The sequence below is a fragment of the Podarcis erhardii genome (assembly GCF_964252035.2).
Source record: "Podarcis erhardii genome assembly, chromosome: 1".
NCBI lineage: Eukaryota > Metazoa > Chordata > Lepidosauria > Squamata > Lacertidae > Podarcis > Podarcis erhardii.
The window spans coordinates 47915580-47934395 of record NC_138497.1 but is presented as its reverse complement, the minus strand read 5'-3'; the positions used below and the strand labels follow the sequence as shown (position 1 = coordinate 47934395).

At 43.1% G+C, this 18816-nt stretch overlaps 1 protein-coding gene across 5 annotated transcripts in view; it reads right to left on the bottom strand.

The window, feature by feature from the left end:
* Positions 1 to 18816, bottom strand: part of SLC8A3 (solute carrier family 8 member A3) — a 170294-nt gene that overhangs the window by 36852 nt on the left and 114626 nt on the right. For 4 of the 5 annotated variants that reach the window (XM_081881505.1, XM_081881506.1, XM_081881508.1 and 1 more), the window contains one exon: positions 3805 to 3911. The exons of the other annotated variant lie outside the window; for it this stretch is intronic. In XM_081881505.1, coding sequence (XP_081737631.1) covers positions 3805 to 3911 — 107 coding nt within the window. The remainder of the gene's footprint in view (positions 1 to 3804; positions 3912 to 18816) is intronic. 5 annotated transcript variants of the gene reach the window in all.

Here is an 18816-nt window from a genome sequence, read left to right as displayed (position 1 = left end):
CTGGTCCTTGTTGATGGTTAGTGGAAGGTGATTTCTGCAGCACATTTAGTTGAGTGTCACATGGTAATAACAGCTTGTCAGCTGGCTCGACAATAACCAATCAAAAATGTCCATAGGCAAAAGAGAGCCAAAGACACACACACATATACCTGAAGTGTTTTAGGAGAAGAGCCAATTTCTCTCTCTCACACACATTTTATAATATCAGGTTTGGTCTTTGGCAGGGAGCATGGTTACATTAGCATACACACATACACATACACATACACACACACGCACGCACGCACACACCCCTTTCCATCTAGGGTAGTCCTCTTGCTCCAAGAAGACACACACTGACTTTTCCCCTTTCCTTTAAAAACGCACGCCTGCAATTGCAGGTCCATTTAAGTTTAACTATGGTTTACATATATACTGGTGCATGGAGCTAAAATTGCAGCTGCTTGGCTCCTTCTCTGCTCTTGCTGAGAATGAATCCATCAGTATTACGCCTGAACTCTGGCCTGTTGTTTGTTTTCCCCAAACAAACCTTGCGATCGAATCCAAGAGGAAACCTTAGTTACAGCTCGTGGCTTGTTTGGAGAGGGACAATACAAGCCTCGGTTTGGATGTAATGCTAAGACAAACCATGGCTTAGTTCCTGGCAGTGTGGCAGCAGCAAAAGTGTGAGGGGATTAAAGTGCTTGCAATTTTTGCACTGGGCACCAGCATGTTTCTCATTCAGCTTTAAATCATAGTTAAGCATAATGCCAACCAGGCCAGGATCTGATATGCTTACGGAGGTTTTTTTTTGGGGGGGGGCTGGAAGTGCCTACTGTGGCTTAGAAATTTGCTTTTGCTGAATGAGGTGCTGCTAGGCCTGCCATACGTCCGGATCCACCCCCCCACTAGACATTACCAGGATTTCAAAGGTGGAATTGACATCCGGGGGGAATTTCCGAAAGGCAGCACTTTCATCTTAGGAAAGTCAATCAAAAAATCAAGCTTCTTTGGTGTTTTTGTTTTAAAAAAGTTCAACAATGTTCGGGGTGTCTGTCCTGTTTTTTTACTTTTCTGAAATATGGCAGCCCTAGGTGCTACTCAGTGTTCATGAAATTCAGTGTTACAAGGTTAAAGGCACAATGCAATCCAACCAGGTAAGCATGTCATTTTCATTCAAAAAAGAGACACTGGTAAGAATGCAGTTTAAATGACTTTTACAAAGTTCACTGACTTGATTCTTTCCCTTCCTAATGGTACATTATGTTAACACTAAGGCAGCAGCAGAAAAGGGCTAATGGTAACACTATGGTTGCTTTTATTCTGTCAAATTTGTCAAAAGGAAGAAAATTGATCATTTCCTACTTTCTCTTTCCCCCTGGAGATTGCCCTGTAATGTCCCTGGGGCTTTCTATTAGAGCTCTTAGGCCAGTTCTAACACAATCCCTCCTAGTTACTTGTTCGGGAGAAGCAGATGTGAAAATTTCATTCCTTACATTTTGAAACCACACATGGCACAAAGTAGCTACCGTCTGAAACAGACCTTTGTAATGTGAAGAATATCAGAAGCAACTCTGAGAGACAAATAAATAGCAGTCAAGACTTTTGTCAGACACCTATCTCAGGGCATTTCCACATATGAGGCTTAAATTGGCTCCTAACGCAAATGAAAAATCTACCCTGGCAGCGGCAGATACTCTCTTCTGAATTCTCTGCCAAATTAATACATGGCACAAAGAGTGAGAAAAGCTCAAATGTGTTTTTTAGGGTCGCATGTTTGAAACACTCTCAATTCCCACAGTACAGTCAGGTGCAGCAGACTGCCACCATTTTCTGGTAAAGTCTCTCTATGTGTATTGAAAAGGCCTTTAAGGAAGAAGGGATTTAGGTAGCTGTGTATGTTGCCGCTGTTCCCACATCTACACTTCTGCCTCCAGGGTGATGTTGACAGCCTCCAAGGCACTGCTCAGAAATAGTCCTGGTCACAAAGATGTCAGGTCAACATCAAAATAATTGTGTGAAGGAGGAGACCCTGAAGTTGGGCTCGTGAGTGGCTCAGCGGGGAAACAGATGTGGAACTACATTTAGGTGTTGCATCTAACCTTTTCTTAAAATGCAAAATGTTACACTGAGACTGCCTCTGCGTTAATCTGGAAAGAAGTCATGAGGGTAAAAGAAGTGCACTTGGAAATAGAAGCCAAATGGAACAAAGAGCAAGTGCATGTGTGTGTGTGTGTGTGTGTGTGTGTGTGTGACAGTGAGAGAGCACACACGCAGATATGGGTAGGCCAAGGGGAAATCACTGTTCAGCTATGCTGCCATTGGGGGAATCATGCCAGATCATTTTCTCAGCCAGTCGCCATTGGGGGAATCATGCCAGATCATTTTCTCAGCCAGTCGTGGGCAGTGGGGTGGAGCAACCATCCAGACATTGCCATCCCTATGGCTTACGCTTGGGCAAGACAACAGCATGGTCAAGGCTGCATGGCAGGGCCAGCTTAAGACATGTTGAACTACAAAATGGCACCCCTGCCAGGCAAGTAGGGGTGACTGAGGATCTACACTGGGAACAAGGGCAGGGATAAACTCAACCTTATCTGATGGTTAAAGTGGGAAGCAGAGGGGGTGAGCAGGGGCCCGCTCTGAATCACACCAGGCAGGTGCAGAGCTCAACAGACCCCAGAGGGCAGCCCTGGCCATTTCTTCTCTGTGGGTGGGAGGAGACCAGCAGTGGCTCCTACTCATCAAGAAGTTGCTGTAGAGGCGGCAGTGGGGATGGGCTGCCGAGGAGGTGGCAGATCTGCCTCCAAGGAGTGCAGCAGCAAGATATACATTGTTTGGAGGCTAGATCTGCTGCCCCTGTGGATCCTGCTGCCTGAGGTGGTTGCCTCACCTTGCCTCTTGAGTGGGCTGGCCCTGATGAAAGTACACACAGGCAGGAGCCCTGGACTAGCTCTGCTTCCGTCTTTGCACAGCCCCAACCACACCACTCCTGCTCTCAGCCTAATCAACCTCTGCATAATCACACTTCAACAGATGTAGAGAGGTTTTCATTTGGGTCTATGGAACCAACGTGGAGTTGAAATAAAAGTGCAACCATTGGGTAGAATCTGTGGCCTTATTGGCAAGGAGAGCGGCATTGGCATAAGCTCAGGAGTGCACAGGAATGGCACAAGAGGATGTTGCACACAGTGAAATGTGGAAATATTGGACGTATGTAGCCTGAATTTCTATTTGTTCATGATATCACCGCTGACTGCAATATTATCCATTATGCCCAAAATCCAGTAAGTAGAAATACCATTTTTTTAAAGGGCTAGACAAAACTGATTAGTGAAACTTTTCCTTTTGCAAAGAACTAATACAGTTACTCTTGCAAAGCGGTGTGCTGACCATTGTGCATTGCAGACATCGGGGTGTTGCCTGGCATACCAAGAGCAAATGCTGTCTGTGATGATAGCTCCATGGAAAGAGCTTCAAGAAATACACAGCTTTACTTCATGATGGAACACAGTGCTTCACAGCCTATTCTGTGGTGTCAGTGATGGAGCTGAAAACCCCAGTGTCTAGTTATTCCAAGAATGTGCGCTGACATTCACAAGCCACACACACCACAGGCACACACACTTCCCCACACCTAGAATGCATTGTCTCGCTAGCTCCCATCAGTACCATGTGACAGGTTGTGCATACACAGCAGTGTTAAGGATTGAGCAGTTGGAAAACAAAAAGAGACTATAGAGAGTGAGAAAAGAAAGGCAAGGAGACGAGAAGAGAAAGAGGAAAGAAGAGTGTTAATGTTAGTTGGGAGAACCAGTACTACACCTTTCTGTAAACTCATATCCACCATGCGTGGGCCCATCAGCTCAATGAAGAAAGTCTTGTTTTTCTCATACTCCTCATCATCAATTACCTTGATGTGAATAGTTTTGCTGTGAATGGAAAAATAATAAGTGTCATAATGGGGAGAAGGGGCAGGGAGGCAAGCTGGGTCAAGAGAGGGAGAGAGAAGCCAAAGAGAGATTTTAGATGGTCAAAGCTTACTCACCCATTACGAATGGCAAAACACAGTAGAGATTTAAACCTTTTGCTGGGCAGCTAGCTAGTCTGGCAGAACATTGGCACCAGACGCTGGCCACACAGTGCTAAATTTTGTTCTTTTTGCAAAACCTACTCATATGCTAAGCCCTCTATTTACATCTAAAACCTTGTTGTCATAGGAGTCATATCAGAAGGCATTTGCCCACCACATACACAAGGGTTAACTTAGGCAACTCAAACAGGACATTTAAGATGCATTGTTAACTCTGAGTTAAAAAATTAAATAGCATATCGCAAATGGAAAGGTAATTTTTAATAACCCACTACATTTTTAAAATGGAACATTTCAGAAATTTATGACACAATTCAGTTGGCTAGAAATGAAAAAAAATTATTTTGCATCAAGGTTACAAAACACTATTCATTTTAACACTTTTTAAATTTTGTTCTGTTTTTTAAAACCAAGTAAGCAAAGATTCTGAAAATATTATAAGATCGGGGCATTCCACACCAAAGTTTGTTTGTATAAAAGTGTCAGTATAAGAAAGGTGTCAGTAGGAGAAAAATGTTAGAACTCTATTAACGCTAAAAATCTGCAAGAAATCACACCTGTTCCTTGGCATATAGATCCTCATTGTTGGCCTTTAAACTACAGTATATCTTTGATTTTTCTTTATTTTAAAAGCAAACATTCATACCCCTGTAAAGTGCATGTTGTGTTAAGACAGTAATGGCAGACAGTGTTACTTCATTAACTAGATCTGTTGAATGTGACTCAGGGCCAAACTAGACATGACATTAATTGCGTGAATGCAACTGATGTGCACATTTCTCATAATGTAAAATAGCAATTACAGGAAAACCAGAGTAGTCTCAGAACGATGGGGTGGGCGGGGAAGTTTTTAACTCTTTCTCTCTTTGCAGCAAAAACCAGTCCTCCCCAAAGCTACCATTTGCACTTCAGATGAAGCCTGCATTGGTGCACTCTCTTCCAGTTCTCTGTGTGGGTTAGTGAGTGCCTAAAATGATGAAGGCAACATATTTATTTTGACATTAATAAAGTAAAAGTAAATAATGGTAGATTTCCTCCTACCCCCCCCATGTGTACTCCATGCCCTCTCCAAATCTGCTCCAGATACTTGGGGGAACTACAGAACAAATTAAAGGGAGGGTATGCGGGGGGGGGGGGAAATGATCTGTCATGCAAACAACCACCACCACTATTTTCAAATATTAAAGGCACACTATTGCATGTCAGCCATCCCTTGCTCTGTTGTTACTTCTATTTCCAGGCCTGTTTTGCAAATAACCAAAGACTCTAGTTCTTCACATCTGATGGTCTTGAAACAGTTTCAAAACTTATCCTGAGGACTTCTAAAGGAACTGCTTTCCTAACTTGCAACAGCAAACCTTAAGCAAATTATTATGATGGTAACAAGACAGCGCTTCACTGGGGAACTGAGGAAGGAAAGAACCTGGCTGCAAAATATGAAAATCACCACTAAGGAAGTAGGAAAAGTGGAGGGGAAGGGGAAGCAAAGCTGCTTTCATCTGGGTAGATAACCAAAATACTCAGAAGTTCCTCCCAACATTAAAGTCCAACATAAAGGTAACAATTTGCTTCAGGAAAGTTAGTAAAATCTCTGTGGAAACGCTACCAATAGCCTTTGAATTCCTTCTTCAGGGGCAGATGCTCATCCATCAAGCTCTAAATCAGTCTCCCCCAATCTAGTACTTTCCAGATGTTTTGAACTACAACTACCATCAGTCACAGACAGAACTGCTGGGGAAGACTGTGTTTTAAACTGTTTGAAAAACAACTATTTGAATTGGATAACAAACCCAGGAAATGGATGGTTTCCTCCTTGTTGCAAACCAAAAAAGGTCCTGTCACCTCATTAATGACCCCAAGATTTTCTCATCCTGTATGTTATGTTGAATTTGCAAACACTCAATGTGAAGCAGAAGGTGCCTTACATATAAACAATGCTTTTTTTCTTTTTTAAAAAAGTTTAGGGGTACTCTCATTTTCCTACACATATTGAAATACTGCCCCTCAGCGAGGCCAAACATCTATCTATCTATCTATCATCTATCTATCTATCTATCTATCTATCTATCTATCTATCTATCTATCTATCATCTATCTATCTATCTATCTATCTATCTATCTATCATCTATCTACTGGAATGCCTCAATAAGAATATGCCACCTTAAATATTACTGAACTCCAACCCCACCCTTTACCTGACTCATGTGGGCAACAGGCATGCTCTTATTTCCTCACTTACAAAGCACAGTGTACAGTGTTGGAGCTTGACAGATAAGCAAAAGCCTGGTCTCTGCCTCAAGGAGCTTCAAGTTGGAATTGAGATGGGGGTGGGTTACGTGAGGCAAGGGTAAAGGTAAAGGTAAAGGTACCCCTGCCCATACGGGCCAGTCGTGTCCGACTGTAGGGTTGCGTGCTCATCTCGTTCTAGAGGCCGTGAGCCGGCGCTGTCCAAAGGCACTTCCGGGTCACATGGCCAGCGTGACGAAGCTGCAGCTGGCGAGCCAGCACCAGCGCAGCACATAGAAACGCCGTTTACCTTCCCACTATAAAGCGGTCCTTATTTATCTACTTGCACTTAAGGGTGCTTTCGAACTGCTAGGTGGGCAGGAGCTGGGACCGAACGACGGGAGCTCACCCCGCCACGGGGATTCGAACCACCGACCACACGATCGGCAAGTCCTAGGCACTGAGGTTTTACCCACAGCGCCACCCGCGTCCCGCCAAGGGTAACAAGGAACAAATGCAAGCGAATGTTATGAAATGTTTTGCTCCCACAATACTGGTTGTGAATCCAAAACTGAGGTAAGATCAACTCTGTTTAAGCAGCATTTCATTGCATCTTTCATATTTTTGTTGGGTTACTATGATCAAATACAATGTGCTGAAGACCTGATCCAAGATAATCAGAAGAAGAATAAAAACAAAAAAGATGGTGGCTTCATGTGTTCAAATTTACAAGAGACTGTTGCAATTATCAAGAAAAACAAAATGGAATGTGTGAAGATTTATCACTTGGTGGCAGCTTCAGTAGTCTATTATATTGAGTAACTGGTAAAAAAAAAAATACTAATCTAAATGCTAGCAATCACCAACTTGCAGCACAAGATAAAGTGCCGAATGAAAAACAGCCTACTCTTTCCACTAATTCATTGACCTTCCTGTGTAACAGATGAATAAACAGTATAGAAAGGTTGGATTCCTACCCCTCCCCATCACCCTCTAATACCAAACTTGGGTGGTGAGTGCTGAGACAAAACAGGACCACCAAGGAACAAGAGGAAAAGTATAAGGATGATGGGGATAACTTAAGGATGTGTGAATATTTTCAGATCCTCTCAGTTTGTCATTTATCCAACCTTAAGTTCATTACACCATACTTCCATATCAGTTTGCAACTTTAAAAAAAACAAAGTCCTCGTGAAGCTTTCTCCTAATAAACATATTTTTGTATGCAATTTCTCGTGCATACTTGAGATTCCTGTATTGCAGGGGATTGGACTAGATGGCCCTCATGGTGTCTTCTAACTCTACAATTCTATGATTCTATACTTCTCCTCAGCACTTATAGTCAGCACTATATTCAGTGCAGAGTGACCTGCAACAAAACACTGCAGTGTATTCTTATCTCCTAATAGAAGTATTCCTTTTCAGGGTTCCAGTCAGCCATGCCCTCCTCCAACATGCCATTCTGTTCCTCACCACCAACTTTCCACTCTTCTTTTCCAATTGATCTAGACTACTGAGTCATTTCAGAGGTTTTACATGTTTCCTTAATGTACCGCATTTTTCCATCTGTAAGACGCCCCCCTATTTGGGGGGACTTAGATTTAAGAAAATGGGGGAGATGTATTTGTGTATAAGACGCCCTCTAATTTTTGACATTACTTTTTAGGGAAAAAAACCTAGTCTTATACACAGAAAATACGGTACTTCTGCAAACCTGGGTTTTTTCCCGAGGGATGGAAGAGAAATTCAGTTCAGTTCATATTCAAAGGCAAGTCTAACTAATTTACACTTCCCAAACAGCATGCCATCTATTGAAATGTGCCCTTCTCTGAATTTTGCAAAGCAGTTGTTAAGCCATGTAATGAGTACAAAAAGGCATACGGTAGGGTAAACTGTTCATAAAACGAACATGTTATTGAAAAAGAACATAGAAAAAGGCATTGCATTGTTGAAAATGGTTGTGCAAAAATGTGTATAATTGGGAGAAATTTGCACCAACATCTCCATGAATTTTCCTCCATGAATTATAATTTTAAAAAATAAATAATTAGCAAACTGATGTGGAGATATAGAGAACTGAAAGAAAGAATAGAAAAATTAGAAGCTGAGAAAAAACCAGAATGGACAAATTCGCCCATCCTTAGGAGTGATTAGTCACAATAACCAAATACAGTCTCTGCATATATACAGGGCAACATACATCTGGATGCTGGCAGAAAACAGCACACCCAAAGACAGCTGGTTGGCAACTATTGGAAATACTGGACTAGATGGACCTTAGTGTGACCCAGCAGGACAGTTCTTATGCTATTATGAACCCCGCTAACAAGTTGGAGTCAACAGCTCTGATTGCAGTTGCTCAGGGTTTTTTGTGTCTAGCCTTCAATCGCAATGATAATGTTTCATGTTAAAAGGAAAAGCAAATGAAAAAAACCCCGGTGATACCTGATTTGATAAAAAAAGAATACTGCTAACTTAGACCATGGTCACCCATGCCTGGCACTTCCCAAAGAGCAGCGTACGGAGATGGGGAGCCAGAAAGAGAGACAACGTAATGTGAAGATGTCATGTTAATATAAAAGGTGTGACAAGCAGGCACCAAAAAAAGAAGAGAACAACAGAGAAGGGGCTCTGTGACACTCTGCCATGCGAATGTCGTGACAATCTTTTGAAATTAATTGAGCTGGACTCTAGCAGAGGAGAAATTATCAACCTAGGTTTGATAGCTGCATTCTCCTGAATGAAAAGCGAGAGATCCAACGAGCACTTGGATCGGCTGAGCGGCTCTCACTCACAAACACTGAATTCCAGCTGCCTCTCAGGTGGGCACTTTGTGTAATGTTCTCTGTCTTCCCCACACCCCACCTGACAGTTGTGTACCAGACATGGTGCCCCCCCCCCCGCAACTGGGTACTTCTAAAGAGGCAAATAGCCTGTCCAACACACTAGCATGGCAGTCAAAAGCACTGCAAGGCCACACTGGGACCTTAACGCTTCAGGAGTGATCCATCACTGATTGCTCTCCTTTCTCTGCATCCAGGCAGCTGGGGCAGCCTCAACTAATATGTGCAAAGAGAAATACATCTGAAGAAGAGTATCAACTTGTGTGTTCTTCTGGTCGTGGTAGCTTTTTAATCAATCCTTTGCGGAAAGCGACAGGAAAACTGAGTGTAGTGGCTTTTTTCCTCACGGAGAGCTGCATCTAAAGCTGCACTAGGAGAGGAATTAAATATGTAATAATTCCACAACCAGGCCGTCCAACAGAGTCGAGAGCTTACAACATGGCTGCATGATTGGGAAAAACTGTGGGCACGACAGTAGGAAAGATTCTGGAGAAGTGAAGAGGCTGCCTGCTGCTCTACACAGAACCTCACTGGAAATGCACTGGTACATGTTCTTCATGCACACAGGCAGGAAGTGTTGGGGAGAAAGAGAGGAGATGCTTATCCTGAAAGGTCTAGTGTTAAAGACCCTAGCGAATAAACAGATACATAAAATAACACAACGAAAAGTGTGATGTTTCGCTTTTGTGTTTTTGTCAACAGGGTTGCTAGCTAGTTAGCAAAGAGCTTGAGATCCAGAAAAGTGTGCCAAGAAAGACAAATTTGGCACCACCACAGTACACTAAATACCAAATTCTTCATTTGCTTCAAATGCAGAAGATGCACCTGTTTCACATGCTTAGGAGTTGGAAAGTGTGTCCTCTTGCCCCAATCTGCCCCTCCCTGACGAATTACAACACATGATCCATATTTGGCACATGCCTCCACTTTCTATAGCACAACTTGCCTGATGATCGCTCAATGAGCATCTCTGCCTTCCTTACCTCGCTGTAAGCCTAGAGATGGCCACCATATCCAATTTGGTTAGCACCTTGTGCATTTCCTTTTCTCTGAGGCATCCTAAACTTTTTACTTGTGGCCCAATCTGACCAAGTTTAGCTTTGCTTGGGATCCTTTCAAACCTTTCTGAAGCCATTGTGCAACTTTATCAAAAATGTTTGTTTCTAGCAGCATCCTGGTTACAGGCCAAGAAGGCTCAGGAAGCCACTGACGGTTCTTGAACCTCCATTTGGGAATCAGTACTACTGTGTGTTAAGCTAGGGGGGAAACGGTGGACAAAACATTGTTTTGGTTTAGTAGTAATTGGGTTTCAGTGGGAGGGCTGGGAGCTGATTGTAAAGAGTTTTCTATTTATACTCATAAACTTGGTAAGTCTTACTGGCAAGTGCAATGAGTGAACTGCAAATACTTTAAAATGAAAGTTGTTCCTCAGCACTCTCAGGAGTCCATTTCACAACCCCACAGGAGGCAATTATTTGTCTGGGCTCATTCCTCACATTATGAGTCCTACGTTCAGCTCCAGCACCAAAGGGGTATCAAGATGGTAGCCTCAAGGCTCTTCCCTGCCAGGAGTACACACACACCTGCCATTGTTTTAATTGGAGAGATGCCAGAAACCGCCAGTTCTTTGTGTCTTATCAGTCTCCCTCCCTCCTGATGATCTCCAGGTTCCCTTGGCTCTCCTACTTTGTCTTTCCTCCTTTGAGTCTAACACAAAATGTTTCCAAAAACACTGAGGGGCCTGACCCCATAAGTCTGTGGCAATCAGTGAGGGTGTCTACTTCTCTGTATACTTCTAACCAGTGTTCCTCCCCAAATTTCTCTGTCATTGTAGAAGGTCTTGCTAATTCCTTAGTTCCTTGGGCAGGGATAATATGTTTTGCACAGCAAAGTGACCCAGGCTTGATCCTTGGCATTTCTAGGAAGCATTGCGAATGTCACCTGTCTGAAACTCTGGAGGGTTACTGCCAGTCAGGTTACTACTGAGCTAGGTGGTACAATGGTGTGGCTCAGTGCAAGGCAGCTCCTTGTGTTTCACACTTGACTAATGATAACCCTCACCAACTAACTGTTAATTTTTCTTTCACTTCCTTACCAGAATCTTGTGGTCCTACCACTTCTTTCTCTTGTAAGATATCCTGAAATTACCCTTTCTGTTCTGCATTTACTGTTAAATCTGTACTCAGATCATTTTTCACCTGAAGCCACCTTCTTGCTGGTATTCCCTCCTCTGTATTCTCTTTCCCCTTCCCATTTCTCAGGTCATTTCATAATGCCCTTTCCTCAATCTTTCTTGTAAACCACTTGTAAAGCAAAACCTTCTTTTCCAAGTCCTGCGACCATAACATCTCTCTTCTTCATGACTGCATCATTCCTGAGCTGTAGAGAATTCTTAGGAGAGCCTTGTCTTGGAACAGGAACATAACAGGACCCTTTAACCCTTATGAATCAGCCACCCCTGCTCTCCCCTCTTGACCTCCCCCCCAGCAACCAGTATTCAGCCTCAGATCCTGGAAGTAGCATACAGTTATAAGAAGAACATAAGAAGAACCTGCTGGAACAGGCCACTGACCCATTTGGTTCAACGTCCTGTTCTCACAGTGGTCAACCAGATGCCTGTGGCAAGCAGGACCCATATAAGGCAAGCATATAAGACCCTTCTCCCCTCCTGTGGCCTCCAGCAACTGGCATTCAGAAACATGATCACCTCTGGCTGCAGAGGCAGAGGATTTACTACCTGCTACTAAGCACAGGTGGCGCTGTGGGTTAAACCACAGAGCATAGGACTTGCCGATCAGAAAGTCGGTGGTTCGAATCCCCACGACGGGGTGAGCTCCCGTTGCTCGGTCCCTGCTCCTGCCAACCTAGCAGTTCGAAAGCACATCAAAGTGCAAGTAGATAAATAGGTACCGCTCTGGCGGGAAGGTAAATGGCGTTTCCGTGTACTGCTCTGGATCACCAGAAGTGGCTTAGTCATGCTGGCCACATGACCCGGAAGCTGTACGCCGGCTCCCTCAGCCAGTAAAGTGAGATGAGCGCTCCAACCCCAGAGTTGTCTGTGACTGGACCTAACGGTCAGGGGTCAGGGGTCCCTTTACCTTTACTAACCAGTAGTAACTGAGTACCTTAACCTCCATGAATTTCTTTAATTCCTTTTTTAGGCTGTCCAAGTTGGAACTCTTGTTCCACAGTTTTAACTATATGCTATGGGAATAAGCGCTTTCATTTGTCTGCCCCGAATCTCCCACTATTCAGCGTCACTGAATGATCCCGGGATAAACCCACCCAGACCTCAGAGGGCACCACAGAATGCTTTGACCTTACGGTTAATCCACCTTTGTTTCTGTGCAAATTTCTCCTGCTTTGAGCTACAACATCCAACCTCCTTATTTCATGCACAGTTCCCGCCGCTACTTCACTCTCAGTGGGCAGAAAGAGAAAGAAGTATTGACACAAAAAGCAATTTCCTTTTGTGTATTCCTCTTGTACTCTCAAGCTAATTAGTAAATTGGCCAGTGTTTCAATTAGAGCTATTGGGAAATGCTTTCGTGCTTGATGCATGGTAATTAATGGGACATGGTCAAGACCAAGCCATACATATAAAATAAAGATCTTTGCTTCTGTTAAAATATTAATAGTGAAAGATTTGTAATGACTTTAATGTATTATTCACCAGTAGTATAGCTGTTGTAATTTTTGTCGGCCTCTTGGGGTGGGAGAAACCGCAGCTCATCGTGAACCTTGCTCTCCAGTTTAAGATGCTAGAAGCCAAAGAACTAGAGGGGTTTGGCAGAAGTTACCCTTAGGAATACAGCATCCTATTGTAAGTTGCCACCCTGTATGCTCCCAAAGACACCTGCTCAAAATCCACCTTTTTTTGAAGCCTTTGGCTCAGCCCCCTGCTTCTCATGCCCTACTGCAGCTTGAGCACACACACCCTAAGATCACAAGAAGATTCCTCCTGGATCAGGCCAGTTAGGTAAAAGGTAAAGGACCCCTGGACAGTTACATCCAATCAAAGGTGACTATGGGGTTGCGGTGCTCATCTCAATTTCAAGCCGAGGGAGCCAGCGTTTGTCCACAGACAGCTTTCCAGGTCATGTGGCCAGAATGACTAAACCACTTCTGGTGCAATGGAACACCGTGGCAGAAAACAGAGCGCACAGAAACGCCGTTTACCTTCCCGGCGTGCTTTTGAACTGCTAGGTTGGAAGGAGCTGGGACAGAGCAACAGGAGCTCACTCCATCGCGGGGATTCGAACCACCAACCTTCCAATCAGCAAGCCCAAGAGGCTCAGTGGCTTAGACCACAGCACCACCCGTGTCTCTATCAGGCCAGCAGCCCACCTAGTCTAGCATCCTGCTCTCGCTGTGGCCAGACGGAAGTCCAAAAGCAGGACCTAAGAGCACTCTCATCTCCTGTATGTTCCAAAAACTGACATTCAGAAGCAATAGAACCTCTGGTTGTGAAGGCAGAGTACTGCCATGGAAGCTAGTAGTCACCAAGAGCCTTATCCTCTGTGAATTTCTCTAATCTTCTCTTAAAACCATCCAAATTGGTGCCTTACACAACTTTCAGCCTTCATCTTTTGCTGTTCATCTCTGACACAACTTCTCTCTCCTTCCTCTGCTGTTTCAACTGCTGTACTGTACAAATGTCACACTGTACTGTATTCTCCTTAGGGCAGGAATAGTGAATACTCTCATGGAGGATGTGAACAGGAAGGGACTTACGGGTGGCTTCAGTACAGTCATATCGACCACAATAGTTAGTTTTTAACTGATTTTATCTCTATGGTATTTGTTACGCCTACTGTATACCACCTAGAGACAACTAGAAATTAAGCAGACTAGAAAATGTCATAATAATAATAATAATAATAATAATAATAATAATAATAATATTGTTAACATTTACTAGCATTTACCCACTGTCCTGTTAAATAATTACAGTGGTGCCTCACAAGACGAAATTAATTCGTTCCGGTGGGCACAAGATATTGGTCATGATATTATGTTTGCTGACTGGGAGCAGTTATGGACCACAGGTATTAAATTCACGGCATGTAGTGCCTTAAAAGAGAATATAATGAAAATGATCTATAGGTGGTACATGACCCCAGTCAAGCTTGCAAAGATATATCATTTGCCCAATAACAACTGTTGGAAGTGTAATGAATGCGAAGGAACTTTTTATCATCTTTGGTGGACCTGCCCGAAGATTAAGGCCTACTGGGAAATGATCTATAATGAAATTAAGAAAATCCTTAAGTGGACATTTGCAAAGAAACCAGAGGCTTTTCTCTTGGGCATGGTAGGCCAAATGATTCCAAAAAAAGGTAGAACATTTTTTATGTACGCAACAACAGCAGCAAGAATTCTTTTGGCAAAGTACTGGAAGACTAAAGAACTGCCTACTCTGGAAGAATGGCAGACCAAGGTGACTGAATTTATGGGACTGGCAGAGATGACCGGCAGAATTCGTGACCAGAGGAGAGAGACAGTGGAAGAGGACTGGAAAAAATTTAAAATTTATCTTAAAAATTGTTGTAAAATTTCGGAATGTTAAGATGTCAAGGGATTTGATATAAAGAATTACAGCTGTAAAAATTTAAGCTTAAGAAAATTTTAAAGAGAATTAAATATAAAAATGGATGAAGGATTGCTAAAAAATTTTAAAACAAGGATGCAGTGAAGGGGAGGTATGGGGAAGTCGTGTTATGTTTGTTTGTTTTTTGTTTATGTTGTAAAATTAATAAAAATCATTAAAAAAAAAAGAAATTAATTCGTTCCGCGAGTCTCTTTGTCTTGCGGTTTTTTCATCTTGCGAAGCACCCCTATTAGCGGCTTAGCGGATTAGCGCTATTAGCGGCTATTAGCGGCTTAGCGGCTATTAGCGGCTTAGAAAAAGGGGGGGAAGGGGAAAAACTCGCAAGACTCGCAAGACATTTTCGTCTTGCGAAGCAAGCCCATAGGGAAATTCGTCTTGCGAAGCACCTCAAAAGATGGAAAACTCTTTCGTCTAGCAAGTTTTTCGTCTTGCGAGGCATTCGTCTTGCGGGGCACCACTGTATTTACTCAAGTCTGGCTACTGATTTAAATTCCTTCTTCCTGTTCACACTTGCTGGGACATGAGCCAGTCCTTTGCCAAAGCTGCCCATGCCGTATATCATCATCATCATCATCATCATCATCATCATTATCATTGGAAAGGGTCATAACTTATAGTGCTAAAGTACACACATTTCATGCAATGCTCCTGGGTTTAATCTCTGGCATCTCCAGCTGGGGCTGGAACAGATTCCTTTCTGAAACCCTAGAGAGCCTCTGCTAGTCACTCTAGACTAGGCCTCCTCAACCTGGTGTCTTCCAGATGTTGTTGGATCACAACTCCCATCATCCCTGACTACTGCCCTGGTCATGGGAGTTGTAGTCCAACAACTTCTGGAGGCCACCAGGTTGGGAAAGGTGCTGTAGACAACACTGTGCTGGATGGACTAGTCTCCTGACTTGAAAGAAAGCACCCTCCTAGGTTTAATATTTACCTTGTTATCCCTTTCCTCCCTCGCCTTGTCTTGCAGCTACCTCTCTGCAAAAGTTTAGACATAAGGTCCTGGAGCAGACACCTGCCTATGCTGTAAAGCACAATGAATAGCGATGGCACTAAATAAATATTAATAACAAGGACACAGTAGCGGTAATTAGGACAAGGACATCAGTGTATAATGTACAGGCAGATCCCCAAGTAAATATTCCTAAGCAAATACTGTGCAACCACTGTGTAAATGATAACTGTAAACCCCAGACATCCGTTTACTCATGTCACATATGAAACTTAATAAAAGCTAATGTGTGCCTTAATATAAAGGTAACTTCCTTTCTTGCACTCAGTGTTATTTTTCTAGAAAAAGAGGTGCTGGAACTTAGCATGAATGCCTCCCTTGTTCTCTTATAATGGCAATGGTGCCCACCTGAGAGATGTCAGAATCGAGTTCAGGTGAGTTCTGGCTGAAAAAAAGCCCTGCTTGCACTCCTACACATTCAGGAATGACAAGTCATTCCTTTACCACAAGGCACAACTGTCCTGAATATGATACGTAGCTAAAGCTGAAAGCATAGCCAACATGATTCCCTCCAGATGTTCTTCAACTACATCTCCCATCATCCCTGACCACTGAGCATGCTGGTTGGAGCTGATGGAAGTTGTTCAGCAACATCTGGGGCTGTCCCTGCATTAAACTAATACAGAGACCCACTGAATGCTCTTGGAGCTCTTGCTACTGCAGAGCCACTAAAGAGGGTGTGACTCTGATTCATAACATGGGTGGATAGCTGTCAACTTTTCCCTTTTCTTGTGAAGAATCCTATTCGGAATAAGGGAATTTCCCTTTAAAAAAGGGAAACATTGACAACTTTGGGGTGGAAGCCTCCTGGGAGCCCAAAGTACATAGGGAATTAAGTACCATAGACACATTCTTCAAGGACGTTAAGTGAAGTACTTCATTTGGGCTAACTTCTGTTAAAGTCAGTAAGTGGACCTCTCATTTTCTCCAAGTATGCTATCTTGATTTGCCATTTATGAAAATCCAGAGGGGGCACAGGAGCGAAAGCATCAGAGCATTCTTTTGCATTCACTTTGCACTCATGCCAGTGATTAATTGAGAAAGGAGGCCAAACAGGATCAGAGGCTCTTGATGTAACTACATATGCAATTTAACAGATGGCAATTAGCAAATTAAGTAACAAGGAGAATATTGCACAAAGAGTCTCCATTTCAACTTATTTTGCCCCCTCGTTTTCCTTCCCTTCCACCCTGCCTTTCTAAATTCAGAGGCTGTTTTCTTTTTCATTTTTAGCCCAGTGAAATCTTTATTGCTGTTAGACTTTATTTCAGTTTCCGTTTAAAAAGAGAACTCCTGTTTAGCCTTTTTGGAATATATTACTGTACTTTACGGGATGTGAAATCCTGTGCTTATCCCAGGAACAAAGACTCCTTAGCATGCTCAGTCCGTGTTTCCACACCCTGATCATCCTCTCCTCCTGGCATCAGGAGGATATTTTGCTTCCTGGGGTGCGGCAGCAAATGATGCCAACCCCTCTCCAAAGTCCAGGGACATAATAATCAAGGCCAGTGAAGTTATTTTGGCAACTGCGACAGGAAATCCCCAGTCTCCTCTCCTGCTCTCTGGCAGTAAAAATACAAAAATGATAAATTAAGTAACTATCAATTTTCTGTTTTTTCATGACATCCCAAATCAGCTGCCTAAAGTGGTAACCTCAGTCATGTAGGGCCGGCCCTGCCTGAAACATTTGAAAGATAGAACAGAGTACATGAAATATCTAACTTTTAATTTAAATTACATGAAAATACTGCTAATGAGTCAATTAAAAAACAATGTCACCCCTATCCTTCATGCAAGAAGTCATCATTTACCATTCTGGCCTCTATTTTGTCACATGCAGCACTCTTTCTGTTCTGCTGTAGTTCGCCTTCCACTAAAAACCACACTATTCATCTCACTGTATGCTATGGAAAAATTACATAACTTATATAATTAGTTATGTAAATTACACATATCATGGTGTCATTGCATTGTTCATTTCAATGCAAAGGAAACACAACTGTGAATACCAATTTTGTATTCGCTGGATTATTTTGCATTATAGACATGTGACTAATGAGCAAACATTGGTAATTTCCACTATTTTTGTGTGTGTGTGTGTGCAGTAGGTTAGGCTGAGAAAGCTGGCTGTAGCAGATGTTGCTGGACTACGGTTTCCATCTTCCCTGACAACTGGCTCTATTGGCTGGGCCTGATGGGAGTTGGAACCCAGCAAAATCCAGAGGGCTGCAGATTCCCTACCACTGGTCTACAGTGACTGGGTTTGCTCCATGACTCAACCCAGCTTCCCTTAATTCACTCTGGCAATGATGACGACAACTACACATCACTCAGGCTGTGCTTGGACATAACAGAAATCACATGTGTCAGAAACACTTGCCATAACAGGCACAGCAAGTGAAATTGTGGGCCACATTCTGGGAACAAGTTTGTCCCTCAATCCCAGTCTCTCACACTAGCTCACAAAGGATCAAGGGCCCCTGTCCCTCTGGCAAAGAGCAGTCCCAGCAGCCTCCAGCAGGCCTTCTTGTGCCTCAGTTTGGAGAATGGAAGCAGCAGAAGGAGTTTCTCCTGTTTTTTCTTCCCTTCCCCAAAATGCATCAGAAGCAAGAGGGAACATCGTAACATTTTCTCAAGTCTTCTGTATTGGCAAGAGTATAAAAGGGAGAGGTTGGGGATTGTTTCCTGGTTTTTTTGTACATGCAAAACCCAAAAGTCGGGCCCCCAAGGAGTATATATCCTAGTTTTTGACAATGAGAAGATAACAGGGCAAGAGAAAGGAGTGGAGGGGAGTGAAAGACACAGGTAGCAGGTGGTGTAAGCACTGCAAAATCTTAAACTGAATAAATTTAAGAAAGGTAGTAGACTTCTTGGCAATATCTGTCATGTATTTTATTTTTTTGCTCTAATTCTGCTCCACCTACTTTAAGAACAAAATCTTGTGTCAAACCCCATCATGGATTTATAGCCTGATGAAATAATCAACGGTCTTTGGTTCTCTTGAAAAACATGGGCTCTTGAAGTGTAGTAGGGATCCTTTTGAAGTCTAGA